General features: G+C 37.3%; 1 protein-coding gene across 1 annotated transcript in view; it reads left to right on the plus strand.

Annotated features, from left to right (window-relative positions):
- Positions 1 to 16152, plus strand: part of DMGDH (dimethylglycine dehydrogenase) — a 44859-nt gene that overhangs the window by 24261 nt on the left and 4446 nt on the right. The window contains exons 9-14 of the mRNA XM_055698390.1: positions 120 to 273; positions 1181 to 1346; positions 3916 to 4046; positions 5448 to 5665; positions 6648 to 6805; positions 7850 to 7909. Of these exons, the coding sequence (XP_055554365.1) occupies positions 120 to 273; positions 1181 to 1346; positions 3916 to 4046; positions 5448 to 5665; positions 6648 to 6805; positions 7850 to 7909 (887 nt within the window). The remainder of the gene's footprint in view (positions 1 to 119; positions 274 to 1180; positions 1347 to 3915; positions 4047 to 5447; positions 5666 to 6647; positions 6806 to 7849; positions 7910 to 16152) is intronic.

Below are 16152 nucleotides of genomic sequence, written 5' to 3' on the forward strand. Positions count from 1 at the left end.
TAAAAATGGATTCTAACAAAGCCTGCCTCTATATTTCTCTCTTTATATACATGTATTCTATCTTGAGGATGATCTTAGTATGCCATTGGTTTTGGTTTGTTTTTTCTTTTCCCCTGCAGTTGGTTACCCCAAAGAAGAAAGGTTTGCTGGGAGACCAACAGAGAGAACCAGTGGGCTGTATGATTTGCTGAAGTCTAAGTGTTCAATGGGATTTCATGCAGGATGGGAGCAACCTCATTGGTTCTACAAACCTGGAGATGAGACTGGATACAAGTAAATGAAAGATCACTTCACCCCCACCTCCCCCACCCCACCCCTCAAAATTGCCATGACAGCAAGGGCCCGATGAGTTTAAATTCAATAAGAAACACACATTTCTCATTTATTTTGGCTAAAGGTATCTATGAGGTACATCTTCCATTCTTCTTTTTCTGTAGTTTAGAATACATTTCATTCTTAATGCAGACATTTCAAAACACATTGAGCTATCCTGTAACTCTTATAGGCTTCCAGTATCAGGGAGCAGCCTAGCTCAAGGAAGAGATTAAAGAACTCTTTGTTAATCACAAAATTGTATTTTTCTCCCTTTCTCATTATATCAGCAGCACTGTATAATGGTTTCATGAAAAACCTTATTCCTCTCTCTATAGTTCTCAGGAAAGGAGAAGCACAATCCTCTTCCCCTCTTCCCCTCTTCCCTGTGCGCTCCCCCCAGCTCATCTATTTACCTGCTTGCATTAGGGAGCATCATCCAGCAAATGAATGTTTTCTACAGGGATACTGGAGTCCCAGTCTAAGTGAAGCTCATAAAGGAATGAAGAGACACACTTTGCTGTTCAGAAATAAAGCCCTTGACACCTTAAACTCAAATAAATGATTTGGCAACAAATCATGCAGTAAATTCACACATGACAGACTACTACTTCTAACATTTGAACAGTTCACAGTTTATTGTACAAAATGGTTGATAAAATGTCAACCCATATCTTTCTCTGTTGTTTAAGGATTTTAATAATTAAGCTATGTTAGACCAAGGAAAATATTGGGTAAGCTACCTACAATTAGGGATGTCTATCTCTTTTGAGTGATTATTAAACTGAAGAAACTGAAGACTACATTTTGCTGCAAAGAGCACAGAATTCCAAAATTGTGTTTTATGTGTCTAAATGCTCTGTTTCAGACCCAGTTTTCGGCGCACAAATTGGTTTGACCCTGTGGGTCGCGAGTATAAACAGGTTATGGAAAAAGTCGGTGTGATTGACCTGTCTCCATTTGGCAAGTTTAAAGTAAAAGGCACAGATTCTGTTAAGCTGCTGGATCATCTATTTGCAAATGTTGTTCCAAAGGTAAATGGGACAGTGATAACTGTTTTAATGTAGGATTTAGACAAACAAGATCTGTTTCAGAAATGGAAAACAAAGCATAATATCATTGCCATATCTTTCAGGTAGTGAACAGATCCTTTAGAGAAATTGCTGTGTCAGGAGACGTATTTTACTCAGTTAAGAGCATGAGCAGTGGAGTTTATACTGAGCAACCTGAAGCAGAAGTACCTTTAGACACAGATCATTGAATCATAGAAGGTTGAAGTTGGAAGGGACCTTTGGAGGTCATCTTGTCCAAGCCCCTGTTCAAACAGTTCACTTGGAGCTCATTGCTGAGGACTGTGTCCGGGTAGCTTTTGACTGGCTTCTGACTGTCTCCAAGAATGGAGATTCTACCAGCTTTCTGGGCAACCTGTTCCTGTGCTCAGCCACCTTTACAGTAAAAAAGTGTTTCCATATGTTCAGAGAGAACCTCTTGTGTTTCAAATCTTTGTCTAAAGAAGTCTAAGTGAATCTCAGCTGGAATTCTTTTACAGTAGTAAATAGTAGAATGGTGTGGTAGCTGCCCGCCTACAACTGTGCTGTACTGTGGCAGCCTGAGGCAGCAGCACAGAGAAGTGAAAGGTGCTTTTGCCTGACCATAGCTGGATGTTGTATTCTTCCTGGTTGCCCAAGGGAACAGATTTGTCGGGTTTTTTTCTGATTGACCCATGCTTGTTTTCCACCCCCACATACTGACTCTATTTTATAGCTGGCTTCCGGGAGCAGGCAGGGTTGCAAATATTCAGGATATTCAGCTTTCAGCTCCCACCTGTCCTTTCTCCACAAGTGGCTGCTCACAGATCTTCAGGATATGATCCTGTTCTCAGAAATGGCATATTGTGACAAAGTACCCCAGGAATCTTGTTCTTGGTCCTCAGTTTATGGTAGTGCTCTATGAGTCCCTTTATCTTCCTGCTTTGTCAGCCACTCTCATGTAGTGCCTTTAACCTCAGAGATACACCTCTAGCAAGCAGATTGCTCCTTTCTGAAGTGCTACCAACATGGGGTTTGCTCATTTCAGCACAGACTTTCATTAAGATTTTGTTGTAGATGGTGGTTGTAGCTGCTTCAGATGCCAGCATGGGGAAACAGAAGGAAACAGTTAATTGCACTGAGACTATAGTTATGAAGGTAGGTGACTTCTTAGAGGTCAAAGCCAACTGGATGGAAAGGCTGTACACAAGGATTCTATCCTATAGTTTTAGGAGAAAGAGGAACCTGAATTGCCATATAGTCATATGTTTTGGTTGATACTTTTTGACAGCAATACAGATTGAAAGTTTATCTTCTTGCTGGCTTGAGGTACAGGTGGGGTAACTGTGTCATCAGTGGGCATGGATAACGCTGAATGCGTTTGTGTGGCAGACGAGGGGAAGCAAAAGTGAATGGGAAATTATGAGAACAAAGCAAGTGCTTTCTGTGGAATTTAATCGGTGTTGCTAGGGAGAAAAAGAAAGCTAGATGGCAAAGTAGAAGGAACAGTTTATGAGTCCACTTTAAAATCCAGCATTCACAACAGTTGGTTATTTAAGCTGTCTGATTTTTGGTACCATTCATGCTTGTTTGCATCATAGAATAGTTCAGTGAAGTTACTGGAGATATATTTGTATCATAACTAGGTTGAGTGTGACTAGCATCAGATCCTGAAAATTCAACTATTTGCCTGTAACATGCCAGTAACTATATTAATGTAATATGACCTTGCAGAAGAATGTTAACATCTGCAATAAATTTCCTTTTTCCATTTGTTGTCTGGAATCTGGGCACTGGCTGGGTGATTGACAAGGTTCCTTGTGAAAGCAGAATGAAATAAGAGAGATAAAATTCTGCCTCTGGAACCAGACCAGAACAACAGCTATGGCACATTCATATTTCTGTTTCTATAGATGATATCTGTATGAATATGTATGTGTTTTATGGCCACAGCTAAGTGACTGTTATTTGAAATTTTGCCTCTAGAGATCATGTTTTTGCACAGAGCCTGATACAAATATACAGAGATGTAGATTCATAGTTAGCAACTACATAAAATATAAAAGTAGACATAAAGTAGGGCCACAAAAGCATAAGTCAACACAGTATGTCTTTCTTTAAAGTAAGAGGCAAAGTATATGTTATAATTTTAGGATCTGAAAGCCTTATTCACATGATTCAAAAAGAATATTTATGTCAATAAGACACATAGAACTTTTTACTCTGATGATCAGAGTACAAATTAAAATTGGTTGAATTTGCATTGAAAATGCGTTCTTAAATCAAATGTGGCTTAAGAACACCTTGTCTAATATGCAATTAACATACATTTATGAAGGTCTTGCTTTATCTTATTTCAAAATTTCAAATTTTTCCATAAAGAAAAATATGAGGTTTCCACTGTAAAGCTTAAGCTTGGCCAGTAGTGTACCAACCCACTCCTATTTTGGCACAGCAGAAGAAACATAAAAAAATTGTTTTTTCAAGTGAAGATGTATTTCCATACATTTCATAATGTTTAAGAATTCAAAAGTGTTATTGTGCATTCTTAATAATTGCAAGTTTTACTCTGTAGGTAGGTTCAACAAATATAAGCCATATGTTAACACCGAGAGGAAAAGTTTATGCTGAGCTAACAGTCTCTCAACTGTATCCTGGAGAGTTTATGCTTGTGACTGGCTCAGGGTCAGAACTCCATGATCTGAGGTTAGTTTATTTTTGATACAGTAAATACGTAGTGCTATACAGTCACATGAATATAGAAACCCTTTTACTAAGTGCCAAATTCTTAATTGTTACTCAACAAACCTTTCACTAAGTTCACAAGAATTCTACTTATTTGTTGATTTTGGTTTCTTAGAAACTTGGTTGATTTGAATCCTGAAGTATAAGCAGTTGGATATTGGATTATTGCTGATGTAAAAAGATGGAGAATTTACTGATATTTATGTAATATGCTTTGATGGAAGTTCTTGTTTTGTTGAACCTGTTTGTGTTTGGCATCATATGATGGAATGCAGAGTGGTTGTTCCTTTCTAGTGTTTTCTCTTACGCAAAAAAGAAAATTGGCTTTAAACACGATGACCCCAGAGGCACTGACCTGGCCAATACAGATGGGTGATGCAGCCTTCCTGATAATGTGATAATGTCTTCTACTTTGGGCTTTGGGGTCACAAAGAGAAGAAACAACAGAAAGAAAGGAAGAAGCAGTTCCAGGGTCACTTCATTAAAATGTTTTTCATAGATGGGCATTGGATGTAACATTTCTAGTGCTATTAGTGACTGTACATACATACCAAGAAAAAGAATTTTTCTTACTGGAGATTGCTGACAAATCCATTATTGAGTCAACACATAAAAGACTGACATTTGCTACCCCAACACACGATGAATAATAGTAGGACCATTGGTACATTCAGGAACCAAATGGCAGAACCAGATCTAATGCATTTACTTCTGCAGGATTTCTGCAGTCCTGTTTGGTACTGCCCTGTGCCTGAGACCATTTAACATTGCTTAACAAAGTAGTACTTCATAACATTTTTAAATATACTAATTTCATTTATTTTATGAGCTTCCTGAAAGACAATATGCAGCTGAAGTTTTTGATTAAATCAAAACTGAACTTCCTGCTAATACTTTAAATACTGCATTCTGGAGGGAATAAATCTTGTACATATCTGTTGACATAGGATTATTTGGAGACATCTTATGTTCATTGTGTTTATTGCTTACTCTTTTTGTGTTATTGCTTACTCTTTTTGTACATTGACTTTTTATTAACACATTCTGGATCCAAAGGCAAATCTGTCTTCAGTCCTATGAGATCACTTCTTTCTCTTAGGTTGAAAATACTGTTTCACCGATTTAAGTTCTCTCCTATCCCAGATGCTTAAGTTCCTGTATTGGTATCTCAGGAGGAAACTGTTTAACATCAACAATGGATTTGATTATCTAATGTAGCACATAGTTCAATTGGTTTTAGGGAGGTGTGGAAGTGGGAGCTTATGTGAAGATGAACACAACAAACTATTTCTTTCTAAATTTTATTTAAATGAGTTATTTTTCATTAAAAAAATTAACATCAGTGTTGTGTTTTACATGCAGATGGGTAGAAGAGCAAGTGATGAGAGGTGGATACAAAGTTGAAATAGAAAACATGACAGATGAGATGGGAGTACTAGGTGTCGCAGGTCCATATGCCCGACAGGTCCTCCAGAAGTTGACAAGTGAGGATCTGAGTGACAGTTCATTTAAGTTTCTCCAGTCTAGACATCTGAAACTTTCTGATATTGCCGTTACTGCCATTAGAATATCATACACAGGTAAGCAATAGCGAAAACAAGCTTTTAAGGAAAGAGACAACTAATAAAATAGTGTAACTAAAGTTATGTTGAAAAATAAATCTCATCATGTATTCATAAGCAACAGGTCCATTACATGTTATGTATAAATGTGTGAGGAAACACAGTACATTGATTTTCAAATGTGATGTGGTCAGGGTCTGTGCTGAGTTTTCCAAGACTTTTTTCTCTGGAGTACCCTATAGTGTAAATATTTATTTTTCAGAACAAAAGGCCAGTTCTGATAACCTCTGTGGTATTTGCTGCAAAACCAACGTCAAGAATTGTTTTTGGATTACCATATATTAGTGTTTGTCACGTGCCTTGAAAATGTAACACTATAGTGCTGAGTGTTTGTTTTTCTCAGCTACTTTTTATTTTTTTCTCTTAATGCCCATCTCTACTGCAACAGACTGAATTCAGAGCATTCTGAAGCAACTGAAGACCTTGTAATTCATATTCTCTTTCTATTGTGCTAAATATGATACAATACATTAATTTTATGCTTATTTACAATTAGTTACATTTGCTGTTCGCTTGCCAAGTCATCATGTTTATAGAACCATAGAATCATTTAGGTTGGAGAAGACCTTTAAAATCAAGTCTAACTGTTAATGTAGCACTGCCAAGTCCAAGTCCCATGCCCTTAAGCTTCATCTTTCATTGTGACTTTGTTACATGACTTCTCTTAACCGTTATTCTGATCCTTCCCCCTGCCACTCCCCTGAGATTTCAGTTAACAGTTTAAATTAGGGTAATAGTACCACTGTTTAAGATCTAGGGCACAAATCCTCTGGTGGTTCTTTTAGGGAATTGGACTCACTATATGATTGCAGAATTGACCCTAGAATGTGAGTTAACACTTACAGCATTGATCCTTGCTTTTTACCAAGGATAGGACTGTATTTATTAGGATTGTTTCATTGTTGAGCTGATGAAACCGTTAATCTTGTTTGTGTAACAGGTGAATTGGGCTGGGAGCTCTATCATAGGAAAGAAGATTCTGTAGCTCTTTACAGTGCAATCATGGAAGCTGGCCAAAAAGAGGGAATTGACAACTTTGGAACATATGCTTTGAATGCTTTAAGGCTGGAAAAGGGTTTCCGAGCCTGGGGGGCAGAGGTCAGGAAATGCAACTTCTTCATTATTATTATTTCTGGTTTGGTTTTTTTAATTATTTTATTTTATTTCATTATGACTATACATCTTTTAATCAGAGTTAGCACAGATAGTATTTATTCCAGTTTCTCAATATAGCATGGAAAAATTTACCTTGAGCAGGAAAAGCTGCTATAATTCGGAACAGTGTTTTTTCTAAATAAAAATAGCTAGCATACTGCATTACACTGCTGGGAAAGAGACACTTACTTTGATTCACTGATGTCTTTTCCTCTTGTGTATAACGAAATTATAAGGGTTTTACTAAGCTCTAGTGTTTTGTAATCAATGGTTTGGCTAATATATTCTGAAAATATTTTATTTTGGTAATAACTATGTCATGAGAGACCAATTATTCAGGCTTCGTAGTGTGTTTGGAACTTTTTCATTTCCTGTTAGCTTGTTTCTGCTGAATTTGCACATTCACAATAAGGAACTACTCAGAGGGGCTATACAATTTAGGGAAAATCAGTATAATTTTTTGCTTACCTGAAATTCTTCTTGATTCCTTTGGAAAATGAAAGAACTCAGGAAGGTGAAGTGGTGAGCATTTAGGAGTCCTTTTTGTTTGCCCTGTGATAATTATTTTCATTCGTGCTTCAAATGCTGCCTAACAAATCATTCCCCCTACACCTAATGGGAAGGTGGTGAATAAAATTGGGTTTGTGTTGTATTTTCGTCTTCAGCTAAGACATTCTGCTGTGTTGCAATTGATGTGCATACCTCAGTTATTCAGTCTTCTGCAGGTTCCATTCTGCTTTGATGAAAAATCCTGTTTCTTACTGAAATATGTATTTATTTTGTATATTGAAACTTAGATGAATGATTTACATACCTATACTTTATATTAGGCAAAATAGTAGGTATTCTGTTGAAATCACATATTGGAAGCTTGCAGTGTATTCAAATGGAAGTTGCATATACGCAATGTGGAAGACATAAAATGCCCCGACCCAAAAGCTGTGGTGGTCCATCGTGTATGGATCGTGAATTTATATTTTTTAACAGATGAACTGTGACACTAATCCCTTGGAAGCTGGACTGGAATACTTTGTAAAGCTAAACAAGGTATGTATTATTATTTTCAAAGTGTTTATTATGTCCAAGGTTATTTGTTTAAGTGTTTGAAAAGGAAAATGTCATTATCTGTAAAATAAAATAGGTTTAGAAAATGAACTGAGCAAGTAAATAATATTTATAATTATATGAATAATTACTTTATAAATACTGATTTGTTTAATGAAATGTTTTGCGTTTTCCCATGTTTCTTGCTAATAAAATTATACATTAGATCAGGAAGTTGCAAATACTAAATGTTGTCTGCATGAAAAATAACTCTTTGACATTTTTTTAAGATAAATTGAGTTGTGCTTTTGTAAACATATAGTATCTGTATACAAGCTGAACAAGCCAGTGTATATAGTAAAAATGTTTTACCTGCTTCTTCTTGTTAAAGGAGTTGTCTGTAGTATCATTTTCCCCAGCTACCGCTCTACCACAGCAATTACGGAAAAACAATAGATTTTTTTAGAAGAACTGCTGACTGACAACTTAAATATAAGTCAAATATAAGTTAAATTAAGGTATTGGTTATAAAAATAATTAGTTGTTCACAGAATTTCTGAAGAGGTCCTTTGCTCATAACTTGTTCATGCCTGATTGGAAGTTTAGAGAATGGGAATAGTTTAACTTAAATGTGCAGTAAAAATGAAACTGTGTTATTCTATCTCTTTTTATAAGCATCCTCATTTTCTTATATTAATATTTTATCAAATCACACTCTGTGGTCATCTAATAGATAAAGAACTCACTTGTAATTCTCTTTTCTGGTCCAAATGAATCCCAGACTAAATGCCCAAACTGTAAAGTTGAGTATCTTTCCGCTAAACTTGGTGAAATCATTTCTTGTGCAGCTTTAATGCCATCTGTTGCTACCAGTTGGCCCATCAACTCAAACAGCAGCTGCCTGCACAGTGGATGTGAAGTTTCTAATGTAGAAAATTGGGTCCTAGGTGTTTCAAGTTGGGTGCTCTAAATGAGGGGTTATTTCTAACTTAATCTTTTGCCTCAGTTTTTCACCTGAGTAAAATCAAGTGAGAACATTTTTCCATAAGGGAGATCAAGAAGAAAAATTAATGTTTGTGAAACATTTCATCTTTACAATCATGTAATGTGATACAGGGACAAACTTTGTTCTTATGTATGTTCCCTTTATACCTGAAATGGTAATAAATCAGATAATAAATGACCCTTGATATTTTTTGCCATGTTATGTGGAGACGCAGTGGAACTGATAAAAAGAATACCAAACTTTAGGTGACAGCTTCAAATAAACAACAAATCTTAAACTTTGGGTAGGCAAGAATTATGGAGTCATGTTAATCCTAAAAGGATGCTTATATCTTTATGAGACAATTTCGCAGACCATAACAGGGTCAAGCCCAGGAAGATGCTTTTTCTCTCCAACTGTTGAACCTGTCTATAGATGTTAAATAGTTCTTCAGCCTATGCAGGATTGAGGCAAGGTGCTCCCAGGGATGTGAATGGCAGTTCCTACATGTAGTAGAGTTGCAGCTGTCTCCATTGGGTAATGTAATATTGCTCTAATCAGAGTAAGTGACACACAGAAGGGAAATACAGAATCTTACAGAACAGGATTGTGTTCTAGTTACTTATCAAGGACTTTCCTGTCTTGAGGAAAGCATTAGCAGGATTGCATGGGAATGCAATAAAAAATGTTACTATTACTATTCTTTCCACTTCCATTTGATGCATGGTTGTTTTCTTGGGGGTTTGGTTGGTTGTTTTTTTTCTTCCTTTTTAGTATAAGCAGGAAAGTAGCCATAAGCAGAGGAAGCTGTTGCTTGCCAAGATGTCCATGCAGAATATGTGAAGGTAGTAAGGTGATGAAGCGCTTGGTTCTTTATTGCTCCTCACACTTCTCTGAATGGTTGAAATGCAGGGTTGGAACAGCTTTCTGGAGCATTTCCTACTCACAGTGTAGACAAATGGACATAGAATGAATCTCCAGCATAGATGCAGGATGTCAGCCTAGAACATTTGCCAGTTTTGCTGAACTGATGTGAAAAAGGAAATAATCAATGTTTATTTATTGACTCAGATGAGGGCAGTTGTGACTGTATGTTGACACTGCAGAGGTACCTGAGCTAACTCAGATACAGGACATGGTCTAAACACTGTAGTGTGAAGTGCAATGTGAGATTATTTACTCTGCTTCTTGGCAGTTTGGGGCTATGAGTCCCAATTCCATGCCTCTGGTTTTGGTGTCCGTTTGGCATGGCATAGACCTCAGCGTTCCTTACAGGCCACTGTGACTGAAGACAAGCAAAATACTGTGTTATCACCTGTTCCAGTTGTTAAGGAAACTCTCCCCAAAAAAGGCAAACGAGATAAAAACTACAAGCAGCAGATACTGAAATACTGCTTTTTGACATCTTGGTCTGTGGGGTTCCTGACAAGGACTATTCCTATAAGCATGCGCCCCCGAGTGGGGACAGTGCTGGTTTCTGTGTTAATCAAAATACACTGTTCAGTGAGTTACTAGAGCACTTCTTACTGTGCAACAAGTAGCTGAAATAACTCACAAAATGAGCAAAAAGACTTCAGCATAAGTGAATCTCGAGTGGTATGTCATAGAAAATGTAAACAGTTTCTAATCAAATTAAAGTGAATTAGCCACCACATGACAGTGAAGATAATACAATCAAAAAGTACTTTAATTTCCATGACAAGACATTAAAAATACCTGAGAAATAAATATGAAGAGATGGAAATTCCCAATACAATCCTGATATTTCTCTGTGTTTACAAAGTTTAGTGTATGCATCATCTTCAGGTACATACAGACTAGTAATTGTTTTGTGAAGAGTAACAGGGAAAGCTCTTAAAATCTTAAGTTGGTATCATTTTTTCCCCCACAGCCTAATAAATTGTAGTACAGCAATAAGTAAACCTGCTTCGACAAGATTTCTGTAGCAACTTTCATTTTATCAGTAAGGCTGTAGATATGGTGTTATTGTTCTGGGTGGTTTCCTCTAGACTCTCCTTGATAGTCCTTTTTTCTCAGTGTTGGTGTTAGTTGCTCCCTTGCACAGATAAGCAGGACAGGCTGTGATTAAATCAAAGTGAAGGGGCAGTAACAGGATTAATTTCTAATTTACAGTATACAACATCTTTATAACTTAACAAAATCTGTTGAGTTTAGGGGTAGGATATTTTTTAATGCCTGTTGTTTTTCTTTTCATTGTTCCATATCATTTAGTAAGTTAGATAGCCTCCTCTCATGAATAAGCACTCTGCTACTAAATACTTGATAGAATCCTAATGGTTTTTGTGGCTGGAAATTCACAGAGTATCTTTAAAGAAGAAAAAGCTGCAATTCTTTTAGCTCCACATCCCAGAATATTGTTCAAGTTTTACCGCACATTTGCACTTGATCAGGTTCAAGTGGTCAAAGATATAGAATATTGCCTCTGAATGCTTTTTATTTTTCAAACCCCTGGTTTAAACTTAATGGATTATCCATTATATAAAACATATAAGCAATCACCAGATGTTAATTTACTCCTGACCTTTGTTCTGTGGCAGAATCAAGTACATCTGTGTTTACCTTGCCATATGTATAAAAATGTCATGTATGAAATTACAAAGACCTGAAGATCCCACAGTTCTTGTGAGCAGTCTGTTCCAGTGATTCGCTATTCTTATGTTAGGAAGTGTTTTCTTGCCACAGTTTAAACTTATCACTGATTATTACGTTCACTATGGACACACAGAAGAAAATGAAGCCAACTGCATCATCAAAACCTGCTAGCATGTGTCTTTTTTTTTGTCTCCTGAAGTGGTTGATTATTTTTAGCTAATTCAGTATTCTTAAAACAGCCTATTTTTCTCCTGAGCATAATGGACCAGAAGTTCCAATAACATTTAATGTCAGAGTTAAAAAACTCCATGTCACTTTGGGTAGCTGACAGAAGTGAAGTCTCAGAAGGGTTTTCCGTGTGAGTGTAGTAGTGCCAGCAGCCATCCAGAGTGTCCGGCCGGGGAGGGGTAGGTGTTCTGTTGGCAGTGTTCTGGGAGCGGTGTTGCTGTGTCCAAGGCTGCCATCTGCTGGTCACTCTCTGCAGCAACAGCTCGCGGCCATCTGGGCGGGGAGTGCGGTAGGCGATGGAGAAACCCTTTGGGATTCTGCTCTAGGGTGCTCTTCCAGGCCGGCATCTGCGTGTGTAGCTAAGATTTAGTGTTTGTTTCCACCAGGAGGAAACGTCTTTATCAGAGGCAGTGTTTCTTTGTTGCAGCCCTGTTTATTTACTGGGTCAGTTTCTCTGTTCCCCATTCCAAGCTTCTTTCCACATTTTACAATACCCAGAAAATCTCATTTTTTCTTAGGTCTGCTCTACCGCTTTCATAAATCTTTGTTCCTTGCTCCTTTTCCTATATCTGCTTATCACTATTTTTGTCTCACTTTCACCAGCCCTACTCAGTGACAGCCTGAATTTCAATGTCAAAAAGTGCCTCTTAGACTACAAGTCCTACCTCTTTTTCTCGCTTTGGCATTTTATTCACATTTGCACCTATTAGACACATGAGCATTTAACTGCTTGGTTATTCATTATGAATGGAAGTTGTATCATGCCCAGCAGCTTCACACAGATGGGTGAGTGCCAGGATGCAGTCCTGGAGTATTGACCTAACCTCCGACATAACTATACATACCTTGTTATTTCACAGGAAACTAGGATGAGTGGTTCTAAGCTGTGCCTCCACCCATTTATTCCTCCAGTGGCGGGTTTAAGCTTAGTGTCATGCTCTCCTCTTTCCAGTCATTTGTTTCCTCCCTGACTGCCAGAACTGCCCCTCAGTTGTGTCAGTCCATCTCATGATGTTACGGTGGTCTAAGGTGATATGTACTGATTTATTAAAGCACAAAGCAATAAATCTTTTTAGGGAAAAGGATTTGTTGTTGTTGTTGTTGTTGTAATTTCACAGGTGTAGTTTGAGGAAAGAATGCCAAAAAAGTGTGAACTGGCACAACTGCAGAGAGCATGCCCTCCAAAAAGGGAGCCACTAGCAGAATCATCAGTCCTGCCATGAGCCTCTGGAGCTCTGGCCGCAAACACAACCCAGTGCTAGGTGGAGACAGAGGGTGGGGAAAGTGGCAGAAAAGATGTACAAGCTGGCTATGGGTTGGTGCAGCATTGCAGCACATGTAGGCATTTGTATCGTCATCCATGTAAAATGCTACTCTTTTGATCTGGTTAACACCCTACACTTCCAGAAACAGGGTGGCAGGGAGTGAGTAGGGGAAACCAGAAAAACACTTGCTTATGTTTTACACTCCTTAATTATTTGCTGAGGGTTTTTTCTTCTTTTTTTTGCCCCCTTTAAACAATCACTGTGTTTGTGGGACCATAGAAAATAATTCTTTTTAGTCTTCTCACTTCTAAAATTCAATCTAGGGCCTATAGAGCAGGCTTAGTGGGTGGAATGCCTGGCGCTTGCTGTCCCGGTGTGCTGAGAGCAGTGCTCCCAGTCGATGCTGGACAGGCTGACCTTCCAGAGTTTCTGTAGCTCCCCCTTACTGCCATTGTCCACCCTTCCTTCACTTCTCCTATGTGCATCCCTCCTGTACTGAGAGGAGTGACTACTGTAATGATCAGTGACCCCACCCCATAACCTGGCGTAAGGTTGAGTTTGTACCAGCTTTACATCATACAAAAAAGGTAGGAAGGAGGGAGGAGAAAGGGCAGAGGCTTTACTTGAAGTAGGGGTAAGAAGCCTAGGTAAAAGCAGAGGGATCTGAAAAAGGATGGAGTAATAGAAAGATGCTAGGTATTTGAGAAGGGGCAAGGGTACTTTTTTTCCCCTCTCTTGCTTTCAATCCCTGTTCATTATACCTGTAACATACTTACTCAGTGTACTTTTCCACCTGAGTTCTGTCCCCATTCAAATTAAAATTTAGGAGTGGAACCATATTCTATGGTTACTTCACTTGATGTCCAGAGGGTCATAAAAGAGAGGATTTATTCCACAAATTTATACAGAGTATGAAACAAGTTGGAAAGAATCCGCAATGATTTTATTATCTGTATAAAATGCACACCTAGGTTACTCCCAGTGTGTTTGTTGAGCCATGTAAGGTAATAAGCACCCACTAAGGTAGGAATTTTGAGCAAAAAAATTCAGAATTCATTCAGTTGTTTGTACTGTATCAATTTCTTAGAGTGGGCTGTTTGCACACAAGAAAGGCTTAGGTAGATTGAATAGAAGATGCAGTGACGCAGGCGTCATACATACTGACTGGCCACATCTCCCTTAGAACACTGTTTTGTGTGGTTTAAACTGTAGCTTTGGTTTGCTACAGAAAAAGAAACTTGTCCAATATTTTCTACCTGTAGAAGAAGATGATCTTCAGTTGTCACGTGAGGGGGGTATCATTTGGAGTGTTACCCTGAAATTATTCAGGAGCATCCAGCTAAGAATAATTAATTTAAAAATACTGCATTGATTCTGTCTCCAGTGTGTTGTAACATGATGGTTATAGTAGATAGCAGCAGATGTTGGTGCTGCCTTACTCAGTTGAGTGGCTTTGCGTACCTAATTTGGTTGTATGCCTGCAGTCGTAAGTAGCATACCAAATAAATTACAACATTTCATTATTAAGAAATTTGCATTATTTTTCTGCCAGTTGTTGTTGAGTGAATATGACATTCTTCTTCCTAGATACCTAGACTTCATTCTGCTAAACTGAACAATCTAAAAAAAATATTGGAAGTTTTATAGATAATTTCTATTCCTTTTCTTCCCTTAAGGCACAAAGACTTTAACAGAGGATTAGGATTAGAATTAGGAACTGCATGCCATTAAAAGCCAAACACACTTGAAACACAGTAAATTGAATTTTTTAGGGTACATCACTGTGCCTAAAAAATCACCTCATTGGTTATTGTCTCCTGAACTCTTCTTTTTTTTTTTTTTTTTTTTTTTTTAAAGTTGTTTTATCTCATGCTAGCGAACGTGGTAACTTTACACAAGGAAAGGGCAAGGCAAGTATGTATGTCTGATATGTTTACAGATGAGATAATCAGTGGGCTCCCTTTAGCTATATCCTATTTTAAAAACTCCAACTGATCTGTTTTTGTGATAGATTTTCTATTATAATCTGTGCATAAGTAAAAAGCACAATGCATCTTTTTGTTATTATCTGCTGAATTGCACTCAAAGAATATGAAGCTAAGCAGTAGATGCTGTCTTTATCTTGTACTATGAAGTGTGAAAAACATTAGATCTACCAAAGCTTAATGCTTTGGGAGCTTGTGCCAAGAGGATGGAAAGTCTTCTGTATTTCAGGCTTAGGTTATTACGCAAGTCCTTGCTTTAAATAGTAAAAGTTTTACATTGTTACTACATGTCAAGTGATTACTTTTTTAAAAGTAAGAGGCGATAAGACCAGCTTTAAATTTGATGTTTCTTTGAGGTTGAAATTGTTTAGGGGTTTCCTTTTTTTTTGTTCTCTTTCTTCTGGTTTTGAGGGGTTTTTTTGATGTATGTACTGAATTATACTGTTATGAATGGGATTTTTTTCTTGCATTATATTTACTGTGAGAAGCTAAAACAAACAGAAGCAATACCCAAACTGACCCAAACTCCTAGAAACAGGAAGTAGTTGTTACCAAGAATAGCCAAACTAAGGTTGAATGAATCAGTTTCCAAAATGCTGTTTTGATTGGAATTAATGATGTCATGCACACACACTCATAAATAGAAAATGAGTAACAGTGGGAATAAGTTAGAGTACAATTGACATGGCTACCCAAGAACTGTAAAACAAAAAGACTGAACTAGTCACACTGACGTGGTTAGAATTTCTTAAGATGCTTTAAATGTTTAAAGAATGTTTAAATTGCTGTCTTACATTATATATACACATTTTCACACATACTTATCTATGTTCATATATGTATGTATTTATGTATGTACATATGCATTTATATAGACCCATTTTTGCAGGGAGAGTTTGTGTATATATGCATATATTTATGTATATTTTGCTGCATTTGAATTCTAAATCACCTCTTGGTTTTTTTTCCAAGCACACGTCTAAAAAGACAAGAATATTCTTAACGTTCAAGGAACATAAAATAACAAAGAACAAACCCATTACATGAAATCCCCCAAATCCATCTCCAGTTAGCTTAAGAACTATGTAGTAGTTTATTCCAGGTGGCCAAAAGCCTGGCTCAGTTAAAATTAATTGAGTAAGAATTTAATTTTGTGTCAGTAACCACTAG

The sequence above is a fragment of the Falco cherrug genome, chromosome Z (assembly GCF_023634085.1).
Source record: "Falco cherrug isolate bFalChe1 chromosome Z, bFalChe1.pri, whole genome shotgun sequence".
NCBI classification, from domain to species: Eukaryota; Metazoa; Chordata; class Aves; order Falconiformes; family Falconidae; genus Falco; species Falco cherrug.